General features: G+C 50.7%; 4 protein-coding genes across 4 annotated transcripts; 2 read left to right on the forward strand and 2 right to left on the reverse strand.

The window, feature by feature from the left end:
* Positions 1-125: 125 nt before the first annotated feature.
* On the forward strand, positions 126-1,994 carry V8C40DRAFT_248172 (kinase-like domain-containing protein). The gene is made up of 2 exons (XM_083216484.1): positions 126-493; positions 547-1,994. Exon 2 carries the CDS (start codon positions 604-606, stop codon positions 1,891-1,893), a length of 1,290 nt encoding a protein of 429 aa, XP_083072170.1. The 5' UTR covers positions 126-493; positions 547-603; the 3' UTR covers positions 1,894-1,994.
* A 945-nt stretch (positions 1,995-2,939) lies between these two features.
* Positions 2,940-7,538, forward strand: V8C40DRAFT_275498 (uncharacterized protein; the record flags this gene model as incomplete). The annotated part of the gene is made up of 6 exons (XM_083220718.1): positions 2,940-3,259; positions 3,345-3,911; positions 4,753-5,297; positions 5,586-6,616; positions 6,678-7,271; positions 7,329-7,538. The coding sequence occupies 6 exons, from the start codon at positions 2,940-2,942 to the stop codon at positions 7,536-7,538; spliced, it is 3,267 nt and encodes a 1,088-aa protein (XP_083072171.1).
* Positions 7,539-8,095: 557 nt separating this feature from the next.
* On the reverse strand, positions 8,096-10,987 carry V8C40DRAFT_248179 (dihydroxy-acid dehydratase). Its single transcript, XM_083216485.1, has 5 exons — positions 10,113-10,987; positions 9,952-10,049; positions 9,878-9,885; positions 9,693-9,800; positions 8,096-9,607 (listed from the first exon to the last, which is right to left on the reverse strand). Exons 1-5 carry the CDS (start codon positions 10,260-10,262, stop codon positions 8,151-8,153), a joined length of 1,821 nt encoding a protein of 606 aa, XP_083072172.1. The 5' UTR covers positions 10,263-10,987; the 3' UTR covers positions 8,096-8,150.
* A 557-nt stretch (positions 10,988-11,544) lies between these two features.
* Positions 11,545-12,773, reverse strand: V8C40DRAFT_36934 (uncharacterized protein). The gene is made up of 2 exons (XM_083222900.1): positions 12,453-12,773; positions 11,545-12,375 (listed from the first exon to the last, which is right to left on the reverse strand). Exons 1-2 carry the CDS (start codon positions 12,567-12,569, stop codon positions 11,620-11,622), a joined length of 873 nt encoding a protein of 290 aa, XP_083072173.1. The 5' UTR covers positions 12,570-12,773; the 3' UTR covers positions 11,545-11,619.
* Between the last annotated feature and the right edge of the window lie 1,465 nt (positions 12,774-14,238).

Here is a 14,238-nt window from a genome sequence, read left to right on the forward strand (position 1 = left end):
TCAATAGAATGTTGCAGTGATGGCTAAAGTGAGCCGACAGCACACACCGTCGCTGCCCGACCGAATGCATACTCCACTACTTTATACGTGGTGTAAGCCTGCACGGCAGAGATCTTGGTTTTATTCACATATCACTTTCCAAGCTTATTACAACCCATTCCTCTATGCAATGTATCGTAGAAAAACGCCGGGTTGAGTTTATACAAAATGGATAATTGTACTTTATACTCCGTGGGGTAGTTTGGTTATATATACCTGAACGCGTCCAGATACCTTGTCAGTACGATCTCATCCTTGAATCTACACCATATATGGTGCATCCCGCGTTGGTGATTTTCATGCGATTGGCAGCACTGAATCCCAATTATGACATCAACATCGAACCCGCTGGTACGAGATTTGAACTATTTCGTCCTCTCCGCAGCGAATCCAGCCGCCATTCATCTTCTATCGGAAATCCAGTCCAAATCATCACCACCGACCCTCCATAGCGGTGAGGAGACAATTGGCTACCGCATATCCATCCCTTCTCACAACTCGCGTCAGGACGAAGTTTGCTACAAGTGGAGGGTTGGCGCCGGTCCCTCGCCAGCCATCGCCAAGATGGGGGATATTTTTGTCCCGGAAATTCTTCTCTGCCCGCAGGACACATCACAAACGCCGAGCTCCAAGACAGTTCGTGCATACATCAAGCACATTCATGCCGTTCTTTTCCTCCATCCACAGTCAGGAGCTCTGGTACTCAGATCACGGTCAAATAAACCCATCATCTATGAGCAAGGAGACATACACGATCAGGATGTAGAAATATGCGGGGGACCAGACAGCAAGGTCAAGTCTTGCGTTCTGCGGCGAAGGAAAAACTACCTTCAATTCGGCCCATATCGCTTCCTTCTCGAGTTTACCGTCAGCCATCAAGATCGAGGCAGATTCAGCAAAACCATCGACCGGTCTCTCCATCATCGCCATCATAAGCTCTTCAGCTTCATTCCTAGCACAGATATCGAAACTCTCTGGAACGTATGGCTGCATCGTAAAGTTCCGAACTCATCTTCACTACAGACCGGGGTTCACATTTATACCGGACAACCGGTGGCAGTAAAGACGCTGCACAATAAAATCCGAGGGCGAAGATACATGATTGATCAGATTAAGCTTGCTTCTCGGTACAGAGACAAAGCAGATAACGGTATACTTGGCATACTCGACGTTTGGTGTGAGCACTGGACATCTCCTCCATGCTTGTTGAAGCCAAGTAGCGCAGTCATCCAATGTCGAACCACCTATTTCTCTATGCCTCTGGCTGAGCAGAATTTTCTCCATAAGCGTTGGAGAAAGCTAGACTCTAACACACATCTCAAGTATTTATACCAGACTTTATGCGGTTTGGCTGAACTCCATGGCCAGGGAATTGTTCACGGAAATATTCAGCCCGGATCATTGCTAATATATGAGCAACGAGCCTATATATCTCTATGCATGCAGCGACCAGACGCATACGACCCAAGCATCTGCGCTGCACCAGAGGTCTGGCTAGACAAGTACCGAGAACTGGATGATACAAAATTGGACATCTGGGCACTTGCTATATCATGGCTCTTTACATGTTTAAGACCACCAGCAAACCTCATGGTAACACGACATTCCTATAAACATCTCCAGACGACTTTAAAGTCTCGAAGGGACAAGGGCCGTGTTCCACAACCGCTATTTGAGCTACTGCAGGAAATGCTGGCCTGGGATCCCTGCAATCGTCCAAGTGCAATAGAGGCTCTTAACCACAAGGCATGGCTGCCTGTTTTACCACGAATAGCTCGAAAAGCAAAAGGGTCAAGAACTCGAAGATTGATACAGGCATTGGAACAAAGAGAGCAGAGAGCCAAGGAGCTCTAATGTAATTATGTAGTCTCTTTCAACTTTCCTCCTGGAAATAGAGGAGTTAATGGTCTAGAATAATTACTGTACATAGAATGCATGCATTTATTTGCAGCAGGACTGATGCATTCATAGACTCTTTAGAAGTACCCCACGCCAGAAGTGCTACCACTCGTGATGAGACTTGCAGATGCAGTCGTACAACTAGGACTTGTTAGCGCGGCAGAGAATATTAATCGGGAATAACCTACATGTGTTTCCACTCTGATTGCTTGTCAATATCGCTCTCAGTATGATCACTTGGCCGAGTCGACGTGAAAGCCAGCCAGTCTCATGGTCCTACCCGGCAAGTATTCCTCTTGAAAGAGGCTGAATACCAAATATTAGCTACTGTATCACATCTTTAAACTATTTCATGTTATATGTACTTTATTTGATGTCTTTAAATGAAGCATCTGGTAATTGCTGGTATACTCAATCGGTGGAATACCGTGTTGCATTTACTCATATATATTGAGATATGCGCCATCTTCACTCAGTAAGATGGTTTGCTCAGCTCATCATGAGCTCCATGTTCGCATGTGAGAAAAAACCAAAGTATTCTTGTTTGCTAGAATTGGAAGACTTTCGAGGTGTAAATATCATCTCCATCATTCGCTATCTGGGTACCGTATGGAAGTATTAAGTGAGAGCAGCACCTAGCTTCAAATACGATAGCATTTTTCATCTACAACTACAAAATGACACTTTATGTGGAAGAGACTGAGTGAAACCTAACATAATTTGTATTATTAAATGCCTGTTTATCTGCTCTTCTTAGTTTATTTTCATTACTCTTCTTTTTTATTTTATTTTAATGAAACTTCAAGCTCTTCATTTAACACTTCCAAACTTCTTTCGATCAATTGCATGAGGCACGAGTCTGGTTGATCTAAGAGCGGGTACGTACCACCACGCTAGCTCCGATTTAGGCCTCAGGCAGCACCATCGAATTGTGCCAGTCCAAAAACTTCAAGGTCCGTCAAGTCTACCCGCATTGCGATAGATCGGCCAATTATCCCACGATGCCTCCCCGGATACCATTTCCCAGCGCTTCGCTGTGCTGCAGAGCGACTCTCAGCACTCCCGCGACCTCATTGACCGCCTGTCTCGCTCGCCTCACCCTCCAGCAAACTCGCAATGCCTCGATCTTAGGCAGCCTGGCCAACAATCCCGGCGCTGTTCACAAGAAGAAGAGAGTCGGTCGCGGTCCCTCCTCAGGCCACGGAAAGACTTCCGGAAGGGGTCATAAGGGTCAGGGACAGCATGGCAAGGTGAAGCCCTGGTTCCAGGGTGGTCAGACGCCATTGATTGTGAAGCACGGCAGAAAGGGCTTTGACAACTTGTGAGTCTCTAGACGATGGCGGGGCAGGTGTTTTCTGCGCCCCCGCCATATGTCGAGATGAGAAGCAAATGCTAACTGCCATCAGCCGAGCCCCTGAGATCTCCGAAGTGAACCTGGACCAGATCCAGAACTGGATCGACCAAGGCCGACTCGACCCCACGAAGCAAATCACGCCAAAGGAGCTGATCGAAAGCAAGCTGATTGGCAGCGTCAAGGATGGCGTAAAGATTCTCTCTCGAGGCGGCGAGAACCTCAAGCAGCCAATCAACGTCATGGTTTCAAGGGTCTCCTCAGGAGCAATCGCCGCCATCGAGGCTGCCGGAGGCACGGTCCTCACCAGATACTACACAAAACTGGCCATTCAGCGTCTCTTGACGGGCGAGTCGGTCAACACAGACAAGCCCCTACCCGTCGGTCTGGAGCATGTGGAAGGGATCCTGGCAGAGGCGAGAAAGGGCCCATTCCGATACAGGTTGCCCGACCCTACGAGCCGTGCCGACATCGAGTACTACCGAGACCCAGCGCATAGAGGATACCTGAGCCACCAGATTGCTCCAGGCCAGTCGCCCAGTCTGTACTTTAAGGTGCCTGGTGTGCAGAAGGTGAAGAGCGTGGTGAAGACGGACAAGAAGAAGGCAGAGGAGACGTTGTGGTAAGGGTGGAAATGCTGTGCAGTGAAAGACGATGGGTGTAGGTCTTGTGGTGCATAGATGGGAGTGGCATGTATAAAAATAAAAAGGGCTGGCAGAGGAGGACGGAGTATGATATGAAATGTACAATATATGATGATTCAAAAGTAGTATATTCGCCCAGTGTGATATAAAGTGTTTAGAATCTTTAAAGTACTGTACATACCACGATACATGCTACTAGAAGGTAGTATGAACAGCATCTCCAATGTCTTAGTAGCATGCATCTTTTTTATCCCCGGATACCATCTTCAAGAGGTGGCCTATCGCAGTCGCTTATCTGCTCCACCAAATCCCCGGCAAAGCACTGACAATATCGGTGTCATCGACTCCATGTAGGTACATGTAGGTAATCAGGGAGCTTCTGACATGTGCCAGCCAAGCTCAAGCCTCACCGTCTCACCTGGCGTGCAGTAATAGTAATTGCTTCTTCTCTCCTTCTTCTCCTTGTATTCTTCTAATTCACCCCATTTATTATGATATACTCCCCAGTCAACCTTGTTGCTCTACATCACCTTTTCCATTCCAATCTACAGCAAACCCCCCATGCCAACTGTCTTACAGCGCTATTCGACCGCCTAGCCAACAGGAATCGCCGCTGAGCGCACAGTGACCGCCTTAGTCCAACCTCCTAGCGCCGCCATTACGAGTTCATCAACACTAAGCCAACTTGATACTGCGACTGACAACCAACCCAACCTCGCCTCCTCCAGACTCTTTGCATCAACCCCGCGGCCGCAGCAGATCTTCGCCCTTCTTTTGCTCTCCTTCTGCCGTATTCCCCTTGTCTCTCTTCGTCACGAGCCGCACAAGAGCTCCAGCGAGTCGATCACCGGCGCCCGGCCACCACAGCATGTCGCTCTTTGGGGATGAGCCCACCGACAATGGGCCAGCTTTGGGCTCGTCGCCTCGTCGCGGAGGAGCCCGAAGCAGCGGCCTTTTCGACGACGAACCAGCGTCCGGCCGCAATTCCTCCAGCCTCTTCGACGACGGCAGCGGCGCCTCGTCGCCCTGGGACATGCCCACGCCGCGCAAGCAGCAGAGCAGAGCCGAGCTGATCCGCAACCTACTGCCGGCTTCGGACGTGCCCGACAGCTATATCGAGACGTTTGATGCCGTAGTGCGTGAGGACGGCCAAGATGGTCAGGTTACAGCTTCGGGCATTGCCAAGCTGTTTGCCGTGGCCCGACTGGAGGCCGATGCTCAGGCGCGCATCATGTCGCTTGTAGCTCCAGGAGGATCCGATGTGCTATTGTCGCGCAACGAGTTCAACGTCGTTCTGGCCCTCATTGGCCTGGCGCAAGAAGGCGACATCATCAGCCTTGATGGAGTAGATGAACGGCGAAGAGGTGAGGCAACATCCCATTGATACGTACTTCCCACTTGCTCTTTTCTTTGCCTGGTTGGGGGCCGTCATGTCAGACGCGAATACACGGCTGCGGGCTACTCTTACAAGTCCGCTTTGGCAACTCCGCTCTCAACTCTGAATCAGTCGCAATCGCTGCTTGGTCGAAAAGAGACCAATTTGCTGCTACCAACTGATTTTATGCAAATTCTACAATGACGATAGCTTCTTAAAACTATGCTTTTGTTATCAATGCTGGGGCAGCTGGCTAATGTTTCATCATCTCGTTTAGATATCCCTCGGCCCAAGCTGCCTGGACTGACCGCCGAACCGATTATGCCTCCTGTCGCTGAGCTTGCCGCAAAACCGCCGCAAGTCCCGTCCAAACACGAATCCGACCCCGAGCCCGAGTCTTACAACCCCGAGCCTCTACCCCAGCCTCAACCTCAACCTCAATTTCATCCGGCATCTCAGCCCGAACCTGAGCATTCACAAGCCCCTGAGAGCATCTTGAGCAGATCAACCATGGTTGACCCCGATGACGATCCGTGGAACACACCAGATATGCACAAGGGACATTCTCATCAAAATGGAAACGAAAGCCACAATCCCGCCCTCAATGGACACAATGGCGGCTTCAACCAGGATGCGCCTCCAGCGTTTGAGCCACGCCCCACGAACCATTACAGTGCTCCGCCAGAGCCAATCCGCCCTCCCAATCGCCCACGACAAATCTCGAGTACCTCTTTGTCCGGTCAGGGCGGATGGGGGGCTGGATTCTACGGCAGCTCGCCCGCCGGTGGTGGCTTTACCGATATACACCAGCCTCAACCTCAACCGCCCATCCCAAACATCTTTGGAGCTCAACCTCAGCCTCCCATCCCCAACATCTTTGGAGGGGACGGCGTTGGTCAGATCGGAGCAATCGTCCCACCTCCTGTTGCTCCATCCCGGAGCTTGGGAGGCCGTGTCGGAAACAATACGGAAGAAGTCGTCGTTGTTACTCTCATGCCTGGCAAGGAGGGCATATTCATGTTTCAGCATCACAACTACGAAGTCACCAGCCAGCGGCGCGGGAGCAAGGTTGTTCGACGATATAGCGATTTTGTCTGGCTGTTGGACTGCTTGCACAAGAGGTATCCGTTTAGAATGTTGCCCCTATTGCCACCTAAGAGGGTAGCCGTGAATGGAAACCACCTATCCAACGATGGCGCCTTTATCGAAAAACGACGACGAGGGCTAGGTAGGTTCCTAAATGCCATTGTACGACACCCGGTGTTGAGCGCAGAGCAGCTCGTCATTATGTTCTTGACTGTCCCTACGGTAAGTTGTGTAATCTCCATCTTGGTACGACAGGGGGACCAATTGTTTAACATAGGTACAGGAACTTGCTGTGTGGCGAAAGCAAGCAACAATTTCTGTCCAAGATGAATTTACGGACCGAGCACTGCCCCCCGGCTTAGAAGATTCACTGCCACCAACCCTCGAAGACCTCTTTATTCGAACGCGAAACGGAGTTCGCCGATCTGCCGAGCTATACATCAACTCGTGCAACATCATGGACCGCCTCGTCAAGCGAACAGAGGGTGTAGCCGCCGATCATGCGCGGGTTGCCCTGTCGCTCATTTCGCTCACCGAGGTCTCTGCGGATACTTATGCTACGGATACGAGCGAGGTTCCGCTACTCAACGACGGCTTGACGGCCATGAGCAAGCATCTGCGGACCTGCCAGAGCTTACTTGAAGACGAGAGCCGAGGCTGGGATGAAGGTGTGCTGGAGGATCTGAAGCGACAGCGTGATGCCTTGGTTAGCCTTCGCGAGCTGTTTGACAGAAGGGAGCGGCTAGACAAGGACAACATTCCCTACTTGGAAAGGAGGATACAGGCCAACGAGACTAAGCTGGCCAACTTGCGGTCTAAGCCAGAAGGCCTTGTCAAGCCCGGGGAGATTGAAAAGGTGGCAGAGGCCATCATCAAGGTGCGTTGATTTTCATACTTATTAATTTTTACAGGTAAACGCTAACGCTTTAAACAGGACAAGGAGTCTATAGTGCAGCAGCACAACCGCTCCATCTTTGTCAAGGAGGCGCTGCGAGACGAGCTCATCACCTTCCAGTCGACGCAATACCATGTCAGCAGGTGGAACCAGGACTGGGCTGGCGAGCGCGTCAAGTATGCAGAGATGCTGGCCGACAATTGGCGGCGCCTGTTGGATGCTTTAGAGGGCATGCCGCTGGGCGACTAAACTTGGCGAATGCGACCTAGGGGGATGGGGACGAGCGATGAGTGTATATATGTGTCCATGCATGATGTAGGATAATGAGAGGAGGGGAGCAGCGATGCAAAGGTTCATGTCGGAGTGATTGAGCGGTTTCAAGAAAGTAGCAGTCGAGGCACGATACCCTTGATTTCTTTTTTTCTTTTTTTTTCTTTGCGTGTTTTTTGCTCTTTTTGTCATATACGAGTTTGAAGACTGGGGTTCATTTTCTTACAATGAGATGGGAGCGATGTGGAGAGATTCAATTCAGAATGATACAGGGGGCCGAAATAAGCTGTGAGGGCTTGTGCCATAAAGGGCTGTCGAACGCAGATGTCTCAACAGGGGATGTCGCATGGCAAGGTGAATGTTCAGGTGTGTCGATCGGGGTATTGCATGGTTATATAGCGGTTTGACTTCTGTGATGCTGCTTCCTGATGATGACATCCCTTCATCACGATACTCATCCTTTCTGAACAACGACAAGAGAAACTCATCATCCTGCTTGAACATACATCATACATCACATCGAGGCAGAGTGCACCTTTACGATTTATCATTGTATTCATTCCATCATGAGAAAATCGACAAACAGCATCTTCACCATCCATCCGTCACAGCTCCGTGACTCGCATCTCCCACCAACCTCGCATACTTTGCCAACGTTCCTCTCTTGACCGGCGGCTCCGGCGGCGTCCACTGCTTCCTCCTCTCCTCCATCTCCTCATCCGAAATCGCAACATCGATTCTATTGCTAACAGCATCAATCGTCACCTCATCGCCATCCTTGACCAACGCAATCGGTCCTCCCACCGCCGCCTCAGGAACGACGTGGCCCACGATGAATCCGTGAGAAGCACCGCTATACCGTCCATCCGTCACGAGCGCCACGTTACTCAATCCCGCACCCATGATGATCGCCGAAGCACGCAACTGCTCAGGCATGCCCGGCCCGCCTTTTGGTCCTTCGTACCGCACAATGAGCACGAGGTTACCGTCCTCGCGACGGATCTTGCCCGCCAGCAGAGCGGCGTCGAGCTCGTGCTCCTTGTTAAAGACGCGGGCTTTTCCGGTGAACGAGAGGCCCTCCTTGCCGGTGATTTTGGCGACTGCGCCGCCTGGAGCAAAGTTTCCTTTGAGGATGCGGATGTGGCCGCTGGACTTGATGGGGTCGTCTAGGGGGCGGATGATTTTCTGACCGGGGTCGAGGGAGGGCCAGTCGGCGACGTTGTCAGCGAGGGTCTTGCCCGTGACGGTCATGATGGATCCGTCAACGAGGCCCGCTGCGATGAGCATCTTGAGCACTGAAGGAGTGCCGCCGACCTGGTACAGGTCCTCCATGAGATACTTTCCACTAGGCGCAATGTCAGCCAGGAAGGGTGTGCGGTCGCTGGTGCGCTGGACGTCGTCGATAGTCAGGGGCACGTCGGCGGTGTTGGCCATGGCGAGGAAGTGTAGCACGCCGTTTGTCGAGCCGCCGAGGATCATGGTCAGCACGAGGGCGTTTTCAAAGGCCGCGCGCGTCATGAGGTCGCGAGGGCGAATGTCCTTTTCCATGGTGATCTTGATGACTTCGGCGGCACGCTCGCACTCTCGCGACTTCTCTGGCGAAACGGCTGGATATGAAGATGAGCCGGGCAGTGTCAGGCCCATGGCTTCAATGGCTGTGGCCATAGTATTGGCGGTGTACATGCCACCACAAGCTCCAGCTCCGGGACAGGCGTGACGCTCGATATCGTCCATGACGTCGGAACTGGTGCGTCCAGGGGCATCAGGGTTGGTCTTGGCCTTGAGTGAGCCGTAGGCATATGCACCGGAAGCTTCGTAGCAGCTCGAGATGTTGATTTGTCTCTCCAGCAGGTTGGAGTGGCCCTTGCGAATAGTTCCTCCGTAAATCATGATGAACGGTCTGTTGTGGCGGGCAGCAGCCATAACCACACCGGGCATATTCTTATCACATCCCGGAATCGAAATATTCGCATCGTGGTGTTGGGCACAAGTAACAGATTCGATGGAGTCGGCAATAATCTCACGAGACTGAAGGGAGAATCGCATGCCTAAAAGGAATCGAGTAAAATTGAAGCTGTTAGAATCGTGTATCTTTCATATCGAAAATAGAATAGGTGCTGATGAGAAACTAACCGTCGCCGCCCATGGTGATGGCGTCAGAAACACCAATGGTGTTGAATTGCCAGCCGAGCATGCCCTGCTTATCGACGGCTCGCTTGACGATTTGGCCGAATTCGAGCACTGCGGTTCACGTATAAGTTGGATTGCTTCGTCTTTTGGTGATGCCCAAACGTGCGGTCGATAGTCTCGTCACTTACAATGTGTGCTATAACAACCTCGTTAGCTCTGATTTTCCCAATAAGCTTCTCATAAGAGCTGTCTCGCAACATACTTGCATGGATTTCCCTCCCACCAAACACTCGCAATGCCGACCTGTGGCGCATTCTTCATCTTCTCCTTGTCCGGCACTCCAGCACCGTACAACATGGCCTAATTGCCGCCAACTATCAGCCCACGCTCCCATCTCGTTCAGAAATCTCTATATGTCCGTACCTGTGCTCCAGGATAGTCATGGTCCTTGGTAATCTTTCGCGACCAACGATTCAACGCACCTCCTGGAGGAAGACACGGAAACTGGAGGAAGTCCGCGGAGGACTTTGGGTCGAATGCCGGCTCGGCACTGCCAGAAGCTTGTGACGCCATTGTGTTCGTTCAATTGCTATAGATATTCGTTAATCGTTAATAACACTCTCATATAAGCCTCCACTAGGGAACAAAGAGAGCTATGCGGGAGCTTTGGTTTTATATGGAAGGTCTTTGGAGGGGAAAGCAACAGCTCACTTTCTCCCCTTCCCCACTGATGAAGCTCGATGCTAGGCATCATTGAGCGTCCCAGTAGCTTCGGGCCATCGTGGAGCGATTCCGGAGGGACCCAGACTAAGCTTGTTTGCCCCTCATCTCTCCATCAAGTTTTCGAGACGGCCAGTGACGGCTGAGTCGGGAGATGCAGCACGTCGTGAAGGTGTAACAAGCTTCATATACGGATACAATAGGACAAGCAAAGAAACACTCAACCACTTACCAATTCAACTCTCAACTCATATATCTCACAGCCCAAACAGCTATACACCTTCAAAAAATAGTAAAACAAAAACAAAAGAAACCATCCAACTCCTCTTCATTTCTGCCTCCATCTCCATCTCCAGCTTTCCCGGTCTCCACTCCCCCTCCGCACCCCTCCGTCATCGTTGCCAAATTCTCAGTCTACCAGTGCTTAGCATTACTTACTCCGTATTTGCTGCCCTACTATTCAAACTCAGCCTAATATGCCCATCCCAATTTATACTCCTCGCTCGGGACCCTTTTTTGCGGGGAGCTTCCGAACGTCGAATCGCGTCGCCGGTTTTACTCACCCACGTTCCTTGTTTACGTACGCTGACTGCTTAGTGCTATTGTAGCTAAAGAGGCATGTTTTATTGGGACGGGTACTTGTTCTGCCGATGGATGGGGTTTATACGAGGTCGCCAAGAACGATAGGAGAATATCTACAATTGAAGTTCTACTATTTTGTTCAATTTTTTAAGCTTAACAATGGAGATCACTCGAGTCAGTTGAACTTTTCAATTCAGGCTGATAACTAAATGGTAACTTTTCCCAAATGCGCTAATGGCAACCCAAGTACATGGACCCTATTATATTCTCCTCAAACTTCACCGTCACCTCAAACTCTCCCTCGTTTCAGTCAACCCAAACCAAACGAACCCCAAAGAAGAGAACGAAAGAAGAAAAGAACATGGGGCACATCCTGCAAAATTACAAAACATATGCCCTGTTTCAGAAAACGCCCACTAAGCAAAACTCTAATGTATGCGAACAACCATCATCTCCAAAAAAAGAGAGAAGGGTATTGAAAAAAAAGGGTTCAAAAAAATGCAGGTTTCGGTCAATTCCACACCGAAATCCGCTAATTCCTATGCCAAGGAATAAAAACCAAACACCAAACATAGTCCCCAATAAAGCAAGTCTACAAAAGAAAAAGGTATATATTCAACATGCTTCTTTACCATTGACCAGGAGGTGTAGCAGGAGCATTCGTCCCCAGAATAGACGCGATGCTCGTCCTATCCGCGCTGCTATCCCTTCTCAGCTCGACTTTAGGGCTGGTCGCGGGTGTAGGAGGCATAGCAGGCTGAGCTACTCTCTGGTTGAGCTTCCACGCCGTCTCCAACATGTCGGGCGACGCGTTGAGGCCGTAATCTCTAGCCACTGCGTCCCAGAAAGTAGCTCGGTGAGTGTTGTATATGGCGTGAAGACGAGAAACGTCGACACGTGCTGGAGGTTGCGTCGCGGTGGACGGCAGGGAGAAACCTCCGTGCATCTCATGGTGTTGAGTGGCGTGAGGATGAGGCTCCATGTAGACTAGATCCTCGCGGTATCGGGGTACAGATTGTGAATTTGGATCAGGCATGGCTGCAGGCTTGGGCAAGATGATGGGTAGTTGGGGAAATGCCCAGTTGTCGACGATGCTGGGGAGCTGGACTGAACCGCCAGACGATGTCGAGCTGTAGCTCTCGTTCCTCCTGTGCATAGAGACGTGCTCGGTCGGCAGCTGTGAAGCCGGAGGAAGAACTGGGGGAGCAGCCAAAAGGGATCCCTGGACAGCCATCTCAGGAGAAGACTCTGAGATGGACTCCTTCCGTCGACCGGTGGTGATCTGATGGTAGTGCAGCCGACATGCAAGCTCCGTCTTATTAAGGTGGACGGCAATCTGCTTGTAGGGCACCTTTTGAAGGCGAGTCTCAACGAGGTAATGCTCCTAGTGAAGTCTTCGTGTTAGTCTCATCTCATCGCCCAACATCCATCACCATCAACTCATGATAGTCCTTGACCTACCTCAGCCTCGCTCCATGCACGTCCTCCGCCAGTGTGGGTTGCCTTCCGATTCTTGGTTACACCCTGTCCCATCCGTTGGGCGGTACCGCTCTTTGTGACATAACCCGGTCCCGTCATTATGTATATCGATGTGTGTGATGATGTCTCTTGGGGTGTCTTTCTTTTTTGTATTATGTCCACGCTGCTTATTAAGGCGCTTCGGTAAACCAGGCCAATGTATTTTGTTGTTGAATGATACGCTCGAATGAATTGATTCCGCTATGCAAAGATGAGGGTTGTAGGATGAGTGAGTATGAAGTATGAGCGTCGCCAAACCAGTTGGGGGGGAAGGTGAGTCAAGTGAGCCAGCCACAAGAGCAAAAAAACAGGATTATTAAAATAAGAAGGAGAAGAAGAAGAAAGAAAAAACGGGGTTGAAAAACAATCGACGATCCAAACGAGGAAAGACAACAGGAATATAATCCAGAAGAAGAGAAAACACAAGTCCAGAAGTCGAGGTGCATGGGCAGTGAGCAAGTATTAAAACATGCTCATCTCAATCATACTAAACCTGCGCACGAACGGGCTGCAATCTAGCAACGGACCCGGGTTAGCCTCCTCTTTGTGTCCCCACGAAACCTGGCGATATCCATTATCTGGGCGCGCCAGGGGTCCCCCATCCCTCCTCACCCCTGGCCCGGCTTCTGTGAGATCGCAGAGTAACCTGTGACACTTTCGTAACAGCATGTCGACATAAGCATAACGTTCTGGCCTCTTGTTTTCTCATGCGGGCCCCGTCAGGACGGCACCAAGAAACACATTTCAAACAATTTATGCAGTCTCGTCTAGTGCCAAGGGCTAGTGAGGTTTTGCTTGTTTGAGACCTTCATCTTGTTCCGATTTTGTGTGGGGTGGCGCCTGTCTGTCGATGGACATCGTAGGGATACAGGATGCTGCAGTTATGCGGAAATAAAGTAAATTGACAGCTTAGCTCGATTGCCGCGTTGACAGGCCTCGTCATCTCCTTTGATCGTCTTCTCTTCTCTTCTTTTCACTTCTTTGAGTATCTATCCTGGTAGCGCATGAAAAAGTTAGACTCCCTCATTACCGTACAACCTCCATGATGCCCTCGTGCTCTCCAGCCCTACCTCTACACCCCATCAAACGCACGACACAACAAACTCAAGATACTGGCCTGTAAGCCCCCCCGATGGCTGCTCCCGAACCAATCAAACAGCGGCAGTTATCTCGTTCTCCGCATCGCAAGCGATCATGATGCAAGGAGCAGAGGCGTCGCCGTTTGAAGCCTGTTTCCATTCTTGAAACAAGGAGGCTGTTGTTCTCGTCCAGCTAAGCGAACGCCCAGCAAAAAAGCCAACGGGGCCGCCCCTTGCCCGGGCTTCTCCAGCAAATGGACCCGCGGCTTGTTTTATGGAGTAATGGGAAAAAAAGAATAGAAAAGTCAAGGCGGATAAAATTCTCCGTTGAGGGCTGGATCTGAATTTGGGCAATATGGATCCTATAGAGGGAAATTCGCCATGTTGCGCAACATGGTAAAAGAGAGAAAAAAAAAAAAAGTGAAGCCGCAGTGTAAGTGGCTTGCTTGTTGACAGAAGCATTATCGCATTCAATTCAACTCACCCAAACTCGTAAACAACCCCGATCACAAGTCAACCAAAACACACAACAGCCGAAAACAACCAACCCTTCAGCAAAAAAGACGAAACGAAACGAACAAACACGGAGCCTCTCAAGTCTTCGGATGTCGTCCTGTTCCGGTAGCCGCCATGCCTCAGATGGGCGGCCG

Source organism: Trichoderma camerunense (assembly GCF_050948025.1).
Source record: "Trichoderma camerunense strain CBS 138272 chromosome Unknown V8C40scaffold_11, whole genome shotgun sequence".
NCBI classification, from domain to species: Eukaryota; Fungi; Ascomycota; class Sordariomycetes; order Hypocreales; family Hypocreaceae; genus Trichoderma; species Trichoderma camerunense.

Bases quoted from the DNA above. Each gene is read 5' to 3' on its own strand.
- V8C40DRAFT_36934 (XM_083222900.1), bottom strand. From the start codon at position 12,569: ATGACGGGACCGGGTTATGTCACAAAGAGCGGTACCGCCCAACGGATG. The intron at 12,376-12,452 runs GTAGGTCAAGGA...AGACTTCACTAG, and splicing joins GTGCATGGAGCGAGGCTGAG to GAGCATTACCTCGTTGAGAC.
- V8C40DRAFT_248172 (XM_083216484.1), top strand. From the start codon at position 604: ATGGGGGATATTTTTGTCCCGGAAATTCTTCTCTGCCCGCAGGACACA.
- V8C40DRAFT_248179 (XM_083216485.1), bottom strand. From the start codon at position 10,262: ATGGCGTCACAAGCTTCTGGCAGTGCCGAGCCGGCATTCGACCCAAAG. The intron at 10,050-10,112 runs GTACGGACATAT...GGCGGCAATTAG, and splicing joins ATGACTATCCTGGAGCACAG to GCCATGTTGTACGGTGCTGG. The intron at 9,608-9,692 runs GTTAGTTTCTCA...GATTCCTTTTAG, and splicing joins CATCACCATGGGCGGCGACG to GCATGCGATTCTCCCTTCAG.